This window comes from Rhipicephalus sanguineus, chromosome 3 (assembly GCF_013339695.2).
Source record: "Rhipicephalus sanguineus isolate Rsan-2018 chromosome 3, BIME_Rsan_1.4, whole genome shotgun sequence".
Lineage (NCBI taxonomy): Eukaryota > Metazoa > Arthropoda > Arachnida > Ixodida > Ixodidae > Rhipicephalus > Rhipicephalus sanguineus.
In genome coordinates this window covers 209,391,761-209,408,795 of record NC_051178.1, presented here as the reverse complement: position 1 = coordinate 209,408,795, position 17,035 = coordinate 209,391,761, and the positions used below count along the sequence as shown (strand labels likewise).

The 17,035-nt window shown below is 42.2% G+C and overlaps 1 protein-coding gene across 1 annotated transcript in view; it reads left to right on the top strand.

Annotated features, from left to right (window-relative positions):
* The window catches only part of LOC119386283 (intraflagellar transport protein 80 homolog), a 37,352-nt gene extending 21,348 nt beyond the window's left edge, over positions 1–16,004 (top strand). The window contains 9 exon segments of the mRNA XM_037653610.2: positions 825–889; positions 3,833–3,965; positions 4,876–5,023; positions 6,721–6,784; positions 6,786–6,893; positions 8,599–8,688; positions 11,317–11,489; positions 12,355–12,478; positions 15,875–16,004. Of these exon segments, the coding sequence (XP_037509538.2) occupies positions 825–889; positions 3,833–3,965; positions 4,876–5,023; positions 6,721–6,784; positions 6,786–6,893; positions 8,599–8,688; positions 11,317–11,489; positions 12,355–12,478; positions 15,875–15,943 (974 nt within the window). The 3' untranslated portion in view covers positions 15,944–16,004.
* The last annotated feature ends 1,031 nt before the right edge of the window (positions 16,005–17,035 follow it).

The following is a 17,035-nucleotide window of genomic DNA, read 5'->3' as shown; positions in this document are numbered from 1 at the left end:
ACTAATTATCTACTGTGCAAAGTCATAAAAATGCATGGGCTCAGAACAAGATAAATGTAGGATAGTATAGATACTACTGTGCTTGTCCTTCTCTATCCGTGCTTAAAAAAACAAACGAAAAAACTTTACAGTACTGACGCATACACAAGCTCTTGAATCCCCATTTTTTTGCCATTACTTATTGACTTATACAAGTTGGTTAAGCAAGACACTTGTGCTTGCGTTTGTCTCCCTTCTGATTATTGTCATCCCAATTGAGCGCAAAATCTGTACAGTTAGAGAATGCTACCAACCCAACCAGACCCTAAGCGAACTTGATTTCCCTCTTGTGTCAGTGGGATGGACTTTGCTGTTCTGTAAATACTTCCTCTTGAGCAGTTATGTCAGGCTTACTAAACATGGCATTTAAGGCACAAAAACATGTACTACAATTGAAGAAGAAAGGGTGGGACTCATAAATGTTACTTAAATGTTTGGCCAATGAAATGCTGTACGCAGAGGCTCTGGTGTAATTGTGCTCTGCGTGGGCAAAATTATTATCACCAACATAACCCTGCAGATCACATTTGTGGCTTCCAGATATCTTAATACTTTTCACAGCATAAGTACATATTTTGTTTGTGCTATATAAACATTGCTTATCACAGAATGTTTGCCGTATAGTGTTGTGGTGTTGATTAAGTAGGCTGTGGATCACTGATAGACCTTATACAACTACAACAATATGATGGTAGCATGTCACATAGCTTACAGCTTCCTAGTCTTGTTCTGCATAGCGTACTTTTGTCTATGACGCGGTTTCATTAAAATGGTATGGCTTCCAGTGGTGTACTTGTTTGACATACGGACTGGCAAGCCTGCTGGAGACGGAAAACCATATACACACAAGGTCTGTCCTGAAGATAGTTCATAATATGCACAAAATGCACATATGCTAATTAAGACAGGCACTGCATGTAACATCCAGCAGCAGATGTATTCTTTTCAAGGACTCTTCTTTTCTCCTCATTTAAGATCATTTATTTTAGTTCTCTCCTTTGTTGCATTTTATAAATGGTTTGATTGGACAGGTTTTTTTCTTTTATGCTGTGATGACTGTTAAGAGTTCGAAACTTGGTTCTCTATGTCCATCCATCTGTTATTCCTGTTACACTAGTGCTGTGAGACCACCATTGCTGTTTTCAGGCCATCTTCTCATCCTTGGCTTCATACTCACTGTATGCTAAGGCCCGTATTCACAAACGCTCCTCGACTCGAAACTCGACTTCAAGGGATCCTTGAGGACTGTCTCGCGTTGCAAAAATCACTCTCGACTCGAAACGCTCCTCGAATGGAGAGAATCCTCAGTGTGCTCCTCAAGAATCTCGAGGTAGGTCAGAAGCTCCCTTGAGCGCTCCTCAGAACAGTTTGCAGGCAGACGTGGCAGACGTACCGTCACTTGACTGCTTTTTGGAATTCGCTTTTAATGTCCATGATGTTTCCGGCGAACTTGCAAGCGAGTCAGATGCCACGAATTGTGTGCCTAGGCACTGGTTAAGGGATCGCTTGAACCCTTTAGAAGGGTACAAGGACACGGAGTTTCTCTCAAGGTTTCGCTTTACGAAGAGCACCGTAGAAAGTCTCCTGACATCTCTCCCGCTCAAGTCGAGCACGGACAACCGCGGACAACCGCGTGTGCAGTGCGCGGAAAACACGGACAACCGCGCGTGCAGTGCGCACCAACGAGCCGTCTGTTGTGTCGTCTGCCATACACAAGGGCCCTTGCACAGCATCGAGCACCCAAGGAAGTGGCTAGTTAAAATAAACTTTTGTATTATAATAACTACGTTGAGTAAATTAAGACTTTTCTATTTTGTTGCTGTTAAAACTAACCAAAATGAATTTTCTATTTTGTTGCTGTTAAAACTAACCAAAATGAACTACAAGTGTGAACGACTCATTTACAAACAGACGGCGCTCGCAGAGAAATGCGGTCGTCTGCTACATTTCGTTCCTCTGCGAAGCAATCGTTGCATCACATTTTCAGTGCGATGGAATCTATGCCGTGAAATATAAGTTGAGCAGGTCAAGGTAAGATTCAGTTGTTGTGGTTTTCTGTTTTACACCATTTTATACTTGTTTGCCACTTGACAGCGGAATATTTCTGTGCGAGAACTAAAATAAGAGCACACTGCGTGTGTCCCTTTCCAAATGGTCGTCTCGGGTGAGCAATTACTGATCCCATTGCCTACAGAATAATATGCAGGCGGCACGTACACGTGTTGGGATCTTTGATGCGTGTAAAGAAGTAATATTGTAACCTGCTACCGCTCGATCGCATACTAGGCTGTTATGTTGCCGGACACAACAATGTCAGGAGCTCAGTCTCCACAACACACGATTACATCTCCTCCGCTGTACCACCGACTCAAAAAAACGTGCAACAGTTGTTTAGAATGGAAAATAAAAAGGAACATTCTTGTTTTGAGGCTCAAGGCATGCTTTAGACAGCATAATTTGCATATTCTCTTCTCCGCGTGCGTCCCTCAAGTGCGTTGAGGTGGAGGACGCCTTCGTGAAGGGCTCCTTGTCAGAGAAAACGTTGAGGGACATCCTTGAATGTCCCTCGCCCCTCGAGTTGAGGAGAAGCATTTTCCTCAACTCCACGGAGTCGAGGTGGAGGGCCGAGTCGAGGAGCGTTTGTGAATACGGGCCTAAGAAACAAAAGTTTGCTCCACTCACATGCAATGTGCCACACAACGTGGTCACTCACGCTTGCTACTGAAGCATTGTGTAACATCCACATTTGGCAATTTGTGCAAGGTTCTTGTGTGCTATGCAGAATTTTACAGTGGTGCTACCTGTGCATATCATTTCAAAGGCCACAGCGGGCAGTACTGTAACTTGTAAATAAGAATTTGTGGGCCTCACCAGAAAAAGTTGTGATAAAATTAGTGTCTCCCGCCAAAGTAGTTTGTCAAGACTGCATAAATAGTAAATGCTACTCGTTTGGGACCAATTCAGCCCAAGTGAAATATCATTGTAGCTGGCCTTCAATTGTCAAATGTGTTGCTAAGTTCCTGAATACCACGATTTCTATGGCCATTACAGTGAAGGTTGCGGAGATGAGAAACCAGACATGACAAGACACTCGTGAAAGTATATTTTGTTGGACATTCAAGTTGAATTGTAAACAACAGCTAATTTACACTTGCACTATATTTTTACAGTGCTAGTCATCAAAGTCAGGGCGAATACATAGTGAGCTCCACCCAAAAAGGAAGGCTTTGCATCAGCTGAGATTTACCTTGCAGAGCATATAGGATGATGAAAGTTATCATGCAAAATAATTATTGCCACTCATGCTTAGGGAGCAATGGCTTTTCTGATACATATGTCCTTTTATTAGAAAGATAGGTTGCAGAGACAGGTAATTCTAGCTGAAGTGATGGTGTACACATATATGGTTTCATTTAGACACTTATAAAAATGGGCCTCATAGAGCAGCAGACCTATCAAGATTATTGTCCATTTCTAAATAATCTCCAGGGTTAAGTCATTTATAAATTTATATACTATCTTGAGACTGCAATGAAATGTGCAGGTTGTTTTCGTGGCCTTTGTGCCCATGAAGCTTGCTTCTTATGCTATGTTCTGTGATGTGGTAGGAATCTATGTACCACAGTTGCTAATGTGCCCACATAATATGCATTACAGCTGACGTGTTCAGCTAATGGTTTTACCTTTAAAGAAGCTGAATCACAGAATTTGGAAGACTGTAGTTGTGCATCTGTGTGTTTGTTATAGAAATATTTTGTCTAATTTTTGTATTTTCCCACTGTATCCAATGCAGATTGAAGTCACACAGGTCGGCATTGACCAGTGTGCTCCATCAATTCACCGCAGATTAGCCATCATGGACAAAAACAAAGATCTATACCTTGTCAGCCTACGTGATGGGAAAACACTCCAGAGCATTAAACTAGGTAGGTAGACAACCATATTAATGCAACAGCATTAAAGAGCTCGTTTCGCAGAAATTCCAGTGTCGGGGTCTGGGTCGGCATCGGCGTTATTGGTGGCGGCGGTGGCGTCTTTGGTTGTGAACGAAAAATCAGCGTTGTCTGTAAGCAAAAATTCGAGGTAGATGCAAATAAAGAAATAATAAAAAATATTCGGTTCGAGTCGGAACAAGGATTCGAACCTGCGACCCCTCGCATTGTGGTGCGATGCGTTTAGCCGCTCAGCCACCACGCATACATCCTCTAGCATACTAACAGCGAGCTATTTATATACATCATTTAGCGTTGGTGCTACACACATCTCGGAGGTTCTTCAGCGGCTTGACTGTCACCCGCGAGATGGCGCAAAAGGCCCACGGGCGCGCTTTTAAACGGCATCGCCCCGCCGTGTGGCCGTGTTTCGTCGTGCCGCATGCATGGATATTGGAGCAGAAGGGCGTCTGCACTTTGGCTTTCCTTAATGCATGGTTAAGGTCTCCACCGAGAAGTGAAGCCAGGCTAGCGGTTGGGAAGGCGATGCGAACGCGGTCCAACTACGCTGTTGTGTTCTACTCTCGAAAGCGAAGCTCAAGTGTCCTCCAAGTTTTTATGAATTCTTATGATTACACATTGAGTAGTTTATGATTTCACAGGTAATGTAGAGTAGGATAATTAGGGATTTTCACTGTGCTGAATATTTCAAATAATATTTTGTCTTTGATACCTGATATCAGCTAAGCGTATGCCTTGGGGAATATCATCATATGTCCCCTCTGCTGTGTCATTTTCATTTCATTATGTGCGGTAGTTTCAAGAAAGTGTGGATGCAGATGCGGCCATGAATAGTAAACTAATAGGGATGCTGGAAGCACGTTTACATCAACCCTACTTGCAGGTGTGATGACGGGATCCTTATGCTGGAACGATGATTCAAGCATCTTGGCTTCCTTGCAAGAGGGCAAGCTGATGATATGGAATCACCCAGATGTTGCCTGGATTGATCGTAGCCTTTTGCCCAGCACAGTTACAGAGAAGGAAATGACGTAAGTATAATCGAGAATGCCTTACAAAAAATGTAGTTAAATGTGCTACAGCATAATAGTGATAAGGGACAGCTTGGTACAAAAGTTGCAGCTCAGTTCCCCATTAAGAAAAGGCACATGCAATTATGAATCTCCTTGTAGATTTAGGCATTTTAAAAGATCTTACTGAAGCAAAAATTATACCTCACTCACATTATGCTTCACTTTGCAGATATAGGTAGAGTTGTCTTTTTGGTTGCCAAGTATTACGTCGAACCCACTTTGAATGAAAGTACAATTCTTCAAAAACCTATTAGTAATGTATGATCAGTACATTAAAAGGAGACTTAGCATAAAAAGATATGTAGGAAGTAGGCTTGTGCGAATAGTAAATTTTAGGTTCGAAGCGAATTCGAAGCGAATAGTGATTTTGGTCGAATAATTTCGAATCGAATTCGAATAGTATATATCACATATTATAAAGAAAAGTGAGCATATTTGTCATGACCCAACCAACCTGCACATTTTTTTTAAATTGTAACAAGGCATGTGCACATGTCATTCTTTTTGGTTCAAAGGAAGCGGAAGCAACTGTTAATAGTAGCAGGATTTGGCTTTCGGTAGAATGCAAATGATAATATATTACGTTTTAAAATTTACTTTACTTGGAGCATATAAGTCTGTATAACAAGTTTTTAAACTTAAAAAATGATGAATCGATGTAGGGAATATGTTCATTTAACCTTAAAGTGGCACTTTGCGGCAGTGCGGATTTTTTCTGGAAAGGTTTATTCACTGTACAGCACCTCTTCACTGCAGTGAAACTACCTTTACAGGAGGTTACAAACAGACATTGCAAATTTTTTGGAAAGGTGTATTCACGGCATAGCACCCCTCCACTGCAGTGAAACCGCCTTTACAGGGGGGTTATAAGCGGACACCTATTCGTTCATTTCGAATACTTCGAAATTTTCAATAATTTAAATTCGACTCGAAGCGAATTCGAATACTGTATTATTCGTTCGAATATTCGAAGTGCTCGAATATTCGCACAAGCCTAGTAGGAAGCTAAGGTATTTCAGACATGACGGTGAAGCGCTAAAAAGAACGGAGACCTTTGAAGAACACAAGACAGTTCAGACAGTGGCGTTGCGACGAGTCATATTTTTGTATTGAAAGAACTGAATGAAAACTGCTTCTCTTCTCACTACACTTCTTCGAACTGTCTTTCCTGGCCTGACCAAGCCAGTGAAGCATTGCATGTATGTCGTGGTTTGCATGTGTATTGGTGCCAGAAATGTGGAGGAGGGCCTGTGAACATGTGACACCCTTAATCAGTGGCATGAGTGTTGATGCCTGCAATGCGCAGGCTCTGATGCATGTATTGTCATGTTGCCACACAGTGCTTTTTCAACATTTCTGTTGTCAAATATGCCTGCAAGCACGCATAACCATGCATTTTGTGTGCACGGTTACGCATGTATGAGATGTGTGCTACTAACTGCAAAGAGTATTCTTGCTATGTAGTTTCTAGCAGTAGCATAGCAAACATTCATTTTATTTTCATATTGGAAAGTATACTTGTTTGCATGATCCTGTGCAGTCTCACTGTTTCACTGTCCAGTAGTGTTTGTACTGTTTCACTGTTCAAACACTGATTAAAAGGAGCAGGAATGCATATGAGTTTGCTGGCCTAATGTGCTCTTTGCCTTTTACAGTGACATGGGCTACAATCCTCACATTGTGAGCTTTCTTGGGTCTACAGTTTTAGTTCGAAGGACAGGATGGGTCACTGGTGTCTTTTGCCTTCCCTCCTTATGCTTCGATATTGCATGGTTACGTTGCCTCGTCACGGTGGGATGATGCTCTTCGCCTCTGCAGGTTCGTCAAGGTATTGAAACGCAAACTTCTTCTATTGGTTTCCCATAAGTTTGAAATTATGAAAATGTGATTTGTACTGGCACATTTTTCTGTGTGCTGTTTTTTAACATAGAGTTTCCCAGATAAATAGGAGACTCAGTATATCTCTATATTTGTCACATGAAGTTTTTTGAGATGGGGGTTAGTTATTGTGGCTGATCAGTGGTACACCTGTTATTAAACGGAAAATTATCATCTGTCTGAATGTACTTGAACATTGTTGAAACAATGCAACGATGATGAGGACGAAGAGAAAGGAACCACAAACCACAGCACTGTTCCTTTCTCTTCGTCCTCGTCGTCGTTGCGCTGTTTCAAGAATGTTCAAGTACTGTCACCAACTAGCCCAGCTTTCAATCCTTCTACTGTCTGAATGTAGTACAAAGCTGCAAAGGAAACCCACATAAGTTTCTTGCAAAAAAATCTTCTTTCTTTCATGTGCCTTCCTTCGCCTTGTGAGCTTCTTCAGAAGTAATTCGTCATCTCCAAAATTTTCTGCAAGTTTTACGAGCTCATGTTCGTTCTGCGATTCTTTGAACAGTGCATCATGCTTTGCAAAGAATAAGTTTGCAAAAAAAGACGCTTTTAAGATATTGAGAGATTGCAGGCACAATAATTGTGAAAAAAATTAATGCAAAAAAGAAATTGTAATGATACCTGCACTGCCCTTTTGTGATGGTGCAAGATGCTCTAAGTGTGAGAGGGGTACCTGCTTGGAGCACATTTATTCAGACAAGCTCTTGAAGCAGGCAAAACAGGAAACAGCAATTTTGCTGAACTGTGATCTGAAAATAGCCTATTGCTTGTTGTCTCTGCTGTTCCAAATTTGCTACGTTCTGTTTGCTATGTCTCAGGTTTAAGATAATAGTTAATAAGTACATATGTATGTCACGAAAAGTGTGTGTGCAAAGAGAAGTTAAAAAATGCATGCCGTCCCTCGTCCCCCCACCTATTTGATGCTACTATGGACTTTATTTCTAGAGGGACGATGGGGGGCGGGGGAGTTATTATTTACCGTCATGTGTGTGTGTGTGTAATATTATGTAATTTGTATGCATTATGTATTTAATATATGTGTAATATGTATTCTTACAATGTGAGTAGAAAAAGTTGCAAAGGCTTCAGCACCCTCGCTCGCCCTAAGCCAATGCACATGTAGGCTGTGTCAATCTGCTGATAAACTCAAGTTTGGGCATTTGGTTCATTTTGCAGCCGCAATTCAAAAGTTACAAAATGCAGGAATACGTACCATTGTAGTACCAAGCATTCGGTACACATTAAAGAGCCTGCTATGGTATAAAATTCTGAATTGATGTGAAACCTTCCGCTGTGGCATTTTTCACAAGCCATGGGTTGCTTTGGGACATTGAACACCATCAGTATATTAAATAAAATATAGGGAGATTGCAAAAATGATGTCATAGAACTTGCAAATGAATCCTTTGAAAGCATTCATGGGGCTGATGTACAGGGGCATTGCTCACCTAAGTTTAGGTGCTGCAGTTCACTCATAATATTTGCATTTCGGGTAATTCCGGTATCAATTAATCAAAGTACATTTTAAAAATGTGGTTCGCCAGCTTTGCTGTTTATTATTAATATGATAAGTATGTAGTCATCATAGAAATGTGTGCTTTGATAACCAGATGACGTAGGCTTCATTCCTTCTCTTTCAGCTTCCTACTTTGTGGGGCTGTCTGGCAGCAATGGCTCTGGGTGCACGAGAACTGAACACGGCGGAGGCAGCCTATGCTGCTATTGATGAGGTAGTGCTTTGGCTTGTTGACCCCCTTCTTCACATTAGTGCAAAACCACTTCTACCCTACCTGTTGAGATTTCTCACATGTTAGGAAGGAATACGAGGCTTCAGATGGACTCAGTGGAGGAATGAATAGGCATAACAATGCAACAAGCAATCCCAATTTTGGCAATGGCCCTGTAGGATATAAATGGAAGTACATGGAATAGTACATTGTGCATGTCATGTCATAGCGTAGGATAGTATATGTCATGGCCCACCTTAAATATGGCCTTGGAATGACTTTGGCTGAATTTGACTATCTACAAGGCTAGTTTGACTTGGGTGAGAATTGGCTCTTCTCATGCCAAAAATTGGGTTAGGGAGTTCTCGACACTGCCTTGGCCCACGCTCAATGTGAACTTGGCCCACCCCTGAAAATGACTGCCCAATTTGAGAAATGAGTGGACCCATGTCCAGCACCACTCCCAAAATTGTCTTGGCCCACCCCCAAAATTGGGGTGCCCCCCCCCCCCTAGAAAAAGTACTGACTTTGCCTAATTGAGTTGACCATGTTCAAAACCGACCTGGCCCACCCCTAAAATAGACTCTGTTAAACGAGAGGAAAGTACCACTTAAGCAACGACCTAGCATTGCATAATGCGACTCTCGAATGTGCTTTTGGCAGAGTCAAACCGTCTCTCAAGTTTTGCTCTCTGAAGAACATATATACAGTGGAGGCCGAATATAAAAGTTTTTATCCCTTTTATTTAGTGTACAAGTCCAAAGGATGCATATTTTTTTACACAGGACTAGCTACAGCTGGTGAACAGGGTTAGGCTAGCAGCCCAAGCCTATGGCTACCTGGAATGAGGTGGCCGCCCATCTCTGGGCGTAAACAACCTGGTCAAGAAAATAAAGTTTAATTTTCTCTCTCTCACCCGGTTGTTTGCACTAGTCTTTTGCATTGCTTTCATGCAATGGGACATGTTGGCTGGTGAAATGTAGCTCAGATTTGTCCATAATTCTTCTACCTTTAAGTATTTTGACCGTGGATTTCGGACACCCACTTGAACGTGCTCCTCTATAGGAAGTATTTAGGCATTTGTAACAAATATGTGACATGAACAGTATGAACTCATTAGATATACTCCATGCATTAAATGTTAGGGGTGCAAGTTTGTTTTGGATCATTAAGACTGACAACCGATTTTTACGGCACAACGGATACGGCACAACGAAAAGCTCCCTCTCGTTAGTGGTTAGACCTGCAGCGGTTTATTACAAAAGCACGTAGATATTTTGTAAACAGAACTTTTTTATCTGAGAAGCCACTAAAAAAGAAAGAGTCCCTTTTCCAGCTACGCTGAGAAGCGGTAGCAATGCCAATAGCCCTCCTCGCAAGCTCTTCATTACACTAAACTTTCTACTTTTACAGGAGTGGATGCAACTGTGGTTAACCACCTTCATTTTGACATTTTTATCCCTTTTTTAATATAAAAAGCAGATCAAATAAGTTTTCCGAGCACCAGTAACGTGAAGTTCCTTTACCTCCTCATGAGCCAGGCGTTCATGGTACATCTCCAACTCGTTGGCAGGTGCCACTAGGCCTTCAACTAGCAACTTTCATGCTGCAACTCATGAGCATCATTTCATATGTCACACGAAGGTGGTGCCACTGTTCTGCTCAGTACAAACAAAGGCATATCTGCACATTTTAAGCTAGAAAAGATTATAATTTAAAAAAAGTACTGCATTTCAACATTAATATAAAAACAATTAAACCACATACACCAATAAAAGATCACGTGGAAAGTTTTGCAAGTTGGTAAGGGTCCATCTTGGTCGAACTGCACGGTGGGACAAGATACGCAGTTTGACCAAAAACGGTCACGTGATCGGAATCATGCGCGTCTTCGCTTTCTTGTCGCGTGGTGTGCCACAAGTCATTTTTCGCGACTTTAGTGAGGAAATAAAAATATAAATCCGCGTTTAATGAGAAAAGCAGGGATAATTTTAGCCATTACAATAGACAATCTTTTCATTAGTGCAGTTATCTCAATTCGTGTTCTGAGTTTAATCATGTACACAAGATATTTGCTCCAAGTGCAGAGACATTGCTTAACTTGGTTCATACTGATGTTTTTTTTTCTTCTGTATAGTTTTTTTTCTTCTGTGCAACCTGCCTTCCTTGAAAGAATGCTGAAATAAATCTCTAAGCCAGATTAGAGTAACAAACTATTATCTGAAATTCCATTGTCGTTAATTTTGCGATTATAAGATCACTGTTGTGAGAGAAAATTGTCTATGTAGATTTTTTAATTTCTAACTGAAAACCTAAGGTATGTTGGTATGTTATGACGGATATCAAAGCATTTTTCCCTCTTTTTTTCCTATGACCTTAGATTTAACGATTTAACTGCAGTACATTTGCTGTAGCTCAAGAGATATGCGCTACTTTGCACACACCAGAACACCAAGATACCTGCACGTATTCTGATAGTACTCCATTTGTACACTCAGTCTTAGCAGGAGTATTCATTGAAACAGTGTGGCCATCGTTTTGGTGGTGTATAGACTCATATTGGTTCCGATGATCATTTCTTAGTTTCATTTACCTGGCAGCACAAGTGACTCGGGTCACTTTGTTTAACAGGTTGATAAGGTGTTTTACCTCCAGTACATCAAGTCACAGCAGTCCAGTGAAGTTCGAACAGCAGAGCTTGCTTTGATTTGTGGAAATCAAAAAGAAGCTGAGAACATCTTGCTGCAAAACAAAATGTGGTTCCGTGCCATCATGATGAACATCAGTCTTCATGAGTGGGAACGGTAATGCGACTTCTTGGTTGTCTCTCTCTATGCGTGTGCTTATGCAGCTAAATGAATTCGTTCTAAATCTGCACTGACTTTACATCTACAGAGGTATAAAAATTATTACTCTGTGCTGCTTAAGGATTTTTTTAGAGTAATGCATTATTCTGTGCAATTTCATTGAGTCGTATGCAGACTGCCAACAGGAGTGTTAAAGAACGTGTAGCAAGTTGCTGCTAAATATTTATGTCCATGTAAACATCACAGGAACTATAAAGTTGCATTACAAATTTATTACGGTAGTCAGCACCTTGGCTGTCAAAGGCAAACAGGATATGCTGGTTGTGCCTGTGTATAATTATAGCCTGGACTATGTGTAATTTAAAACTTTCAAAATCGCAATGTACAGTAGCATGAGAAGGCAAAGTATAAAGATAAGGTAGGACATGGGTCTCTTGTCTTTAGTAACAGCAAGCACAACTGCACAATTTTCACTGTGGTAGTTCAACAGCTCCTTCAAATTCATAGTTTACTAAGAATTGTGCATCATTGCCATTCAATTGAAAACTAAGCATTCGTTTTCTTATTGCTTGATGCCGTTTGTATAATTACTGAAAAAATGGAGGTAAACATTGGACAGAAGCCTGTCTGGTTAGGAAGGTTCACTGCGAAACTGAGAAAAATGTCAAGTTAAACTCCAACCAAAGTAACGTAAAACACAAATAAGCCCGACATTATACGTGTTTTACGTTACTTTGGTAGGAGTTCAATTTTTTTCTCAGTTTCTACGAGAAAATGCGCGAGTTGGCATGGTTTTCATTTCTGAGCGGTCAGTAATGGTTAAACTTTTGGACTGATGTATTCATCTTTTGCTCGCAACCAGGGCCCTGAATCTTGCACTGAAGTATAATGCCCACATAGACACAGTGCTGGGCCATCGAATTTTATCACTGGAGAGGCTTGGCAAGCAGGAAAATAATGCTCTTTTCCTCAAGTACAACAAAGAGGTCAGATTTATTTTTGTATTACCATCTACTTTCCAACTCTATCCTTTTTTTTTGTTCAATAAGACATCTGTTGCCACACTGCAACAAATCTCATCTAAAGAGTAATTAACCGGAATTATTAAATCAGGCTAAGTTGTTCCAGCATGCTTCCTAAAAATAGGAAGAAAAAAAATCATGTTTAATGACAGCAGCGTACCATTATGCGTGGAGAGGTTTCCGAGTACTGAATGGATATTTCTTTGGATGTTTATTGCATCTAAAGTTGCTACATAATGATGCTGCTCTAAGTGCTACCACATTTATCGAGGGCATGGACGCAGCCAGCCCTTGCTGCATATAAAGAGCGTTTCGCTGTTAAAAGGCCCTTCACCAGTCCTCATTGAAAATATTGATTACATGCTGGAAGTTGCAATATGCTGCCTGGGAGATCAACAATCTTTTCTCAACTTATTATTGGAGCAGTTAAAATAAATTGAACTGTCATAATATCCCCAGAATTTAATGTTATCTTTCAGATCAAACAAATTTTATTTAAATTCGTTCACAGGTTGCCTCATAAAAGCTTCAAGTTTCCTTTTGAATTGGAACGGTAAATGAAGTTGAATCATCTTTTGTTAGCTTTATTCACTTGCAGTGCTCTGACCGATGTCTATGAGGCTGACCAGGCAGTAGCTGGCCAGCTCTAAAAATCTGTGTGTGCTCTCTTTGCGGCAATCTGAGCAGCGATCACGCAGACCGTGGGAGCAGAGCTCCACCAATGGTGCTCACTGCACCTGTGTGAACTGGAACTCAGACGTGACTCGATGGGGGTCTTGTGCTCCAATGTTGCCTGTAAGGGGACGATACACAAAAACAGTAATAGTTAAATTTAGCTTAGACAGATCACTTACTCAGTAAATTAGTTCGTTGGCGAGTTGGTTGACATATGAGGAACACGTGGTAGGGCAAACAGGAAAACGATGTATTTGCCTGTTCATGCTATTGTGTAGTTATATAAATTACTAAGGCGAAAGCCTCGAAGGTGAAAGCCATGCAGTGTGGCTATTTGGCTGTGCAATTTATATCGACGTCCTGCGTTCACTAATTAATTTTAGCTAATTAACTCTGTACTCACTTAATTTGCTTTGATGATCATCGCATATACGCACAGCAATGCTTTCACTCCCCTAGAAGTCAGTAGGCCGAGCCACACAAACGCCCCCCCCCCCCTTTTTCTTTTCTTTTTTCGTACTCTCCAAGCGGCCGGCGCCGCTCAGCGGAGGCCTTCCATGGCGTCTGCTGCGCTACTGGATCGTCTTCTTTATCGCTTCTGTTTTATGCTTTCGCAGAGACGAAGTGAAAATTACGCGAACGCCGTTTTTTTTTTCTTCCTTTCTTTCTTCTTCTTTTTTTTATTTTTACTTATTTACTTTTTTTTGTAGTAACGCGAACGCCGCCAAGAGGAAGTGAACTTCAGCAAAACTTCTTTTGGGCCTAGTTGGTTCATAATTTTAGAAGTACGTTTACAGCGCATACGCAAAGACGCACCACAAAGAAAGAAACACACACGCAAGCGCTGTGTGTGGCGTTTCTTTCTTTGTGGTGCGTCTTTGCGTTTGTGCTGTAAATGTACTTCTAGGAAGTGAACGAACACCTCGCGCGCCTCTCGATCCACGAGGCCCGCGGGTGGTCATGTAACCTTAGGCCAGGGGCTTATCCATAATTTCTTTTTTTTTTGGGGGGGGGGGTGTTGACGCGGTTGTGTGGTGGAATAATTTGTGGGTTGACTGTAGGTCGGGATCCTGTGTATAATGTGGCGCATCGGGAAACGATCGCTATTTAGTGCGAAATGCCGGGCTGTCGGCGTCTCCTGTCGTCGTAGCCCGTCACGGTGTCTCCTCCTGTCACGGTAAAGCAAGTGGCAGATAAGACGGCGCGTTCGCTCAGGAAAAGCTCTGTTTATGGACGCTGTCTGCGACGCTGTCTGTAGCAGTGAGAGGACGCTGTCCCCTCGTCGCTATTGACGTGTCCCTACGGGAAACAACGGTGCTTCGCACCTCCCCAGGTTTCAGTGTTGGTGGAGCGGGGTGGGAAAGGGAAGTGAGGGCGAGGAGGAGGGCAACGCCGCCAGCTCCGCCGCTTCCCTAGTCTTCGCACTACTAGTGCGTAGCTGCCGCTGCCCCAACTTTTTTGTTTTGTTTTGTTTTCTTTTGTTATCCACTTGCTTTTTTGTACTACACGCCGGCTTTTGGCCACGTGACCCTTCTTATGAAGCAAGGCTTTCGCCTTAAGAAGTCACGTGACCACCCGCGCCCCTCGTGTATCGAGGCACGCTACCTGATGTTCACTCCGTCTTTGCGGCATTCGCGGGATATAAAGTGCACGGTAAAATAGCCACACCTGGTGGGTTTAGCCTTCGAGTCGTCTTAGGCGAATGCATAAACTAAGGGACCACGTGAGTTACTGTTTATTAACTATATCGTTGATATTGCGACCATATGTGTTCGTTCACTGCCTCTTTGCGGTGCTCGCGGTATTTATATATATAAAAAAAACGGCGTTCGCGTGACTCTCACTTCTTCTTTGCGAGAGCGTGAAACCGAGGCGATAATGGCTCATTATTAGGCTCATTATTAGGAAAGTTAATGATGGTCAAAAATTCTTTTTCTTGAAGTTTGCACCGGAACTTCAACACCGCGGTGTGTCGTTGTGACTTCGCGGATTTCGAAGTACAAATTTTGGGCTGTGTCGGCGCAGTAAATGTTCTCAAGCCTTGCCATGTTAAGATTGCCGCTATTTATGCCGTGTAGCAGGTGCCATTAAAATCGGTGACGTCACGGTGCGCTGCTTCGCGATCATCAAGGTGGCGTCGCCACCCTTCTTTTCTTCTTGCAGCTTTCTGGCCTTCTGCAGGGGTGATGTTGTTGTGGAAGAGGTTATTTATTTATTTATTTATTTATTATTTATTTATTTATTTATTTATTTATTTATTTATTTATTTATTTATTTATTTGCATATACTGCAGCCGTAATGTAGGGCGTAGCAGGACTCGAGTAAGAACGTTATACAATGCTATTGTAAAGCAATAAAAAAACATGCGAGGAAGTAAATGGACTACTAGTTGTGGCAAGAAAGACGCATACAATAAGATAAAGTATTAGAAATGAAGCGATTCACAAGTTATTAAGATGCTCGCCAATGGCAATACGAGAAATCTTTTAGCGAAGGTTAAATTATGTTTGAAAATAACTGCAGCTAACTGAATTGCCGCTCTCATTCCACTGTTCATCTGCTGAAGCTTAAATCCTTTGCAGATGACGCAAGATACGTACGCTGCTGGAATAGTAAATGGAAATGTAGAACTGTCCTTAGTTCTTTCTTGTTACCCTTCTCATGTTGTTTGCTTGTGTTTTCAGGTGAAAGTTGACTGGGCAAAAATCAACGCTGCCATGGCAGAAGAGTATGAAAAGGAGAAATACGGTTGACAACTGTGTTGCCTGCAGCATCTAAACTGTGACACTAATAAACGCTCTTCTGTTACTGGATCAGTGCGAGAATTCCATGCTGTTATGTAGTGACATGTGCATTCTCTTTTTCGCTATGCGTGAGCACAGGTCACGTAATTCATCTCCCTGTGGTCAGTTAGAACGAAGGAATGGATACCGCGGAATGGGAAATGCAGCCGATGACGGCAAAAGGTTAGGTAGGGTAATGAAACGAAGATATTTGCTGGCATAAAACACTGGGAGAGGCCTTCGTCCTGCGGTGGCAAAAAATATTTAAAGAAAAGGCTGATGAATACATGACTTTTGCATGCACCTTATTTTCCTTCGGAAATCTGACGAAAGAATGTTGAAGCAAGGCATGTTGTTGGTCTAGTCGGTTCATGGTTTCAAAAAGGTTTTAAACTGTACGATGAAGGCAGGACGAAAACAGGAACACATACACGAACACAAGCGCGGAACCGGAGCCTTTTTTTAGAACTGAGGCGACTTACGCTACGTAGAAGGCAGTCCACGCAGTCGCCCACGGCACGATCCCTGGACTGATCAGGAGCATGTGCGCCCATGCACCCGTCGCAGCGTGGCCAGTATCTCAGAACGGCGGGTCGAAGGTTCGAAGCAGCAGTACCTATAGGGCTAAGAGTACCTAGGCAGGAGTATACCTAAGACTGTCTGAGAAAACGACGGAGTTCGTTTGGCAAAGAACGTACGCGTCTTCCGTCCGTTCGACAAGCTTCCACGTTGCAGAACGTAGTCACGATCCTGGGCGACGTAAACCTCCCGGGTGACATCAGACATCCTGGACAAGGGACCGATGTTCTGCTCCGAATCTTCGACCCGCCGTTCTGAGCTACTGGCCACGGTGTGACGGGTGGGCGCACATGCTCCTGATCAGTCCAGGGATCGTGCGTGGACTGCCTTCTACGTAACCTAAGTCGCCTCAATTATACAAAAGCTCCGGTTCTGCGCTTGTGTGTGTTACTGTTTTTGACCTGTCTTCATCGCGCAGTTTAAAATCTTTTTGAAAGAATGCTGACCCATTAAGTCGGGACAAAACGTCCTTGATACAAATTT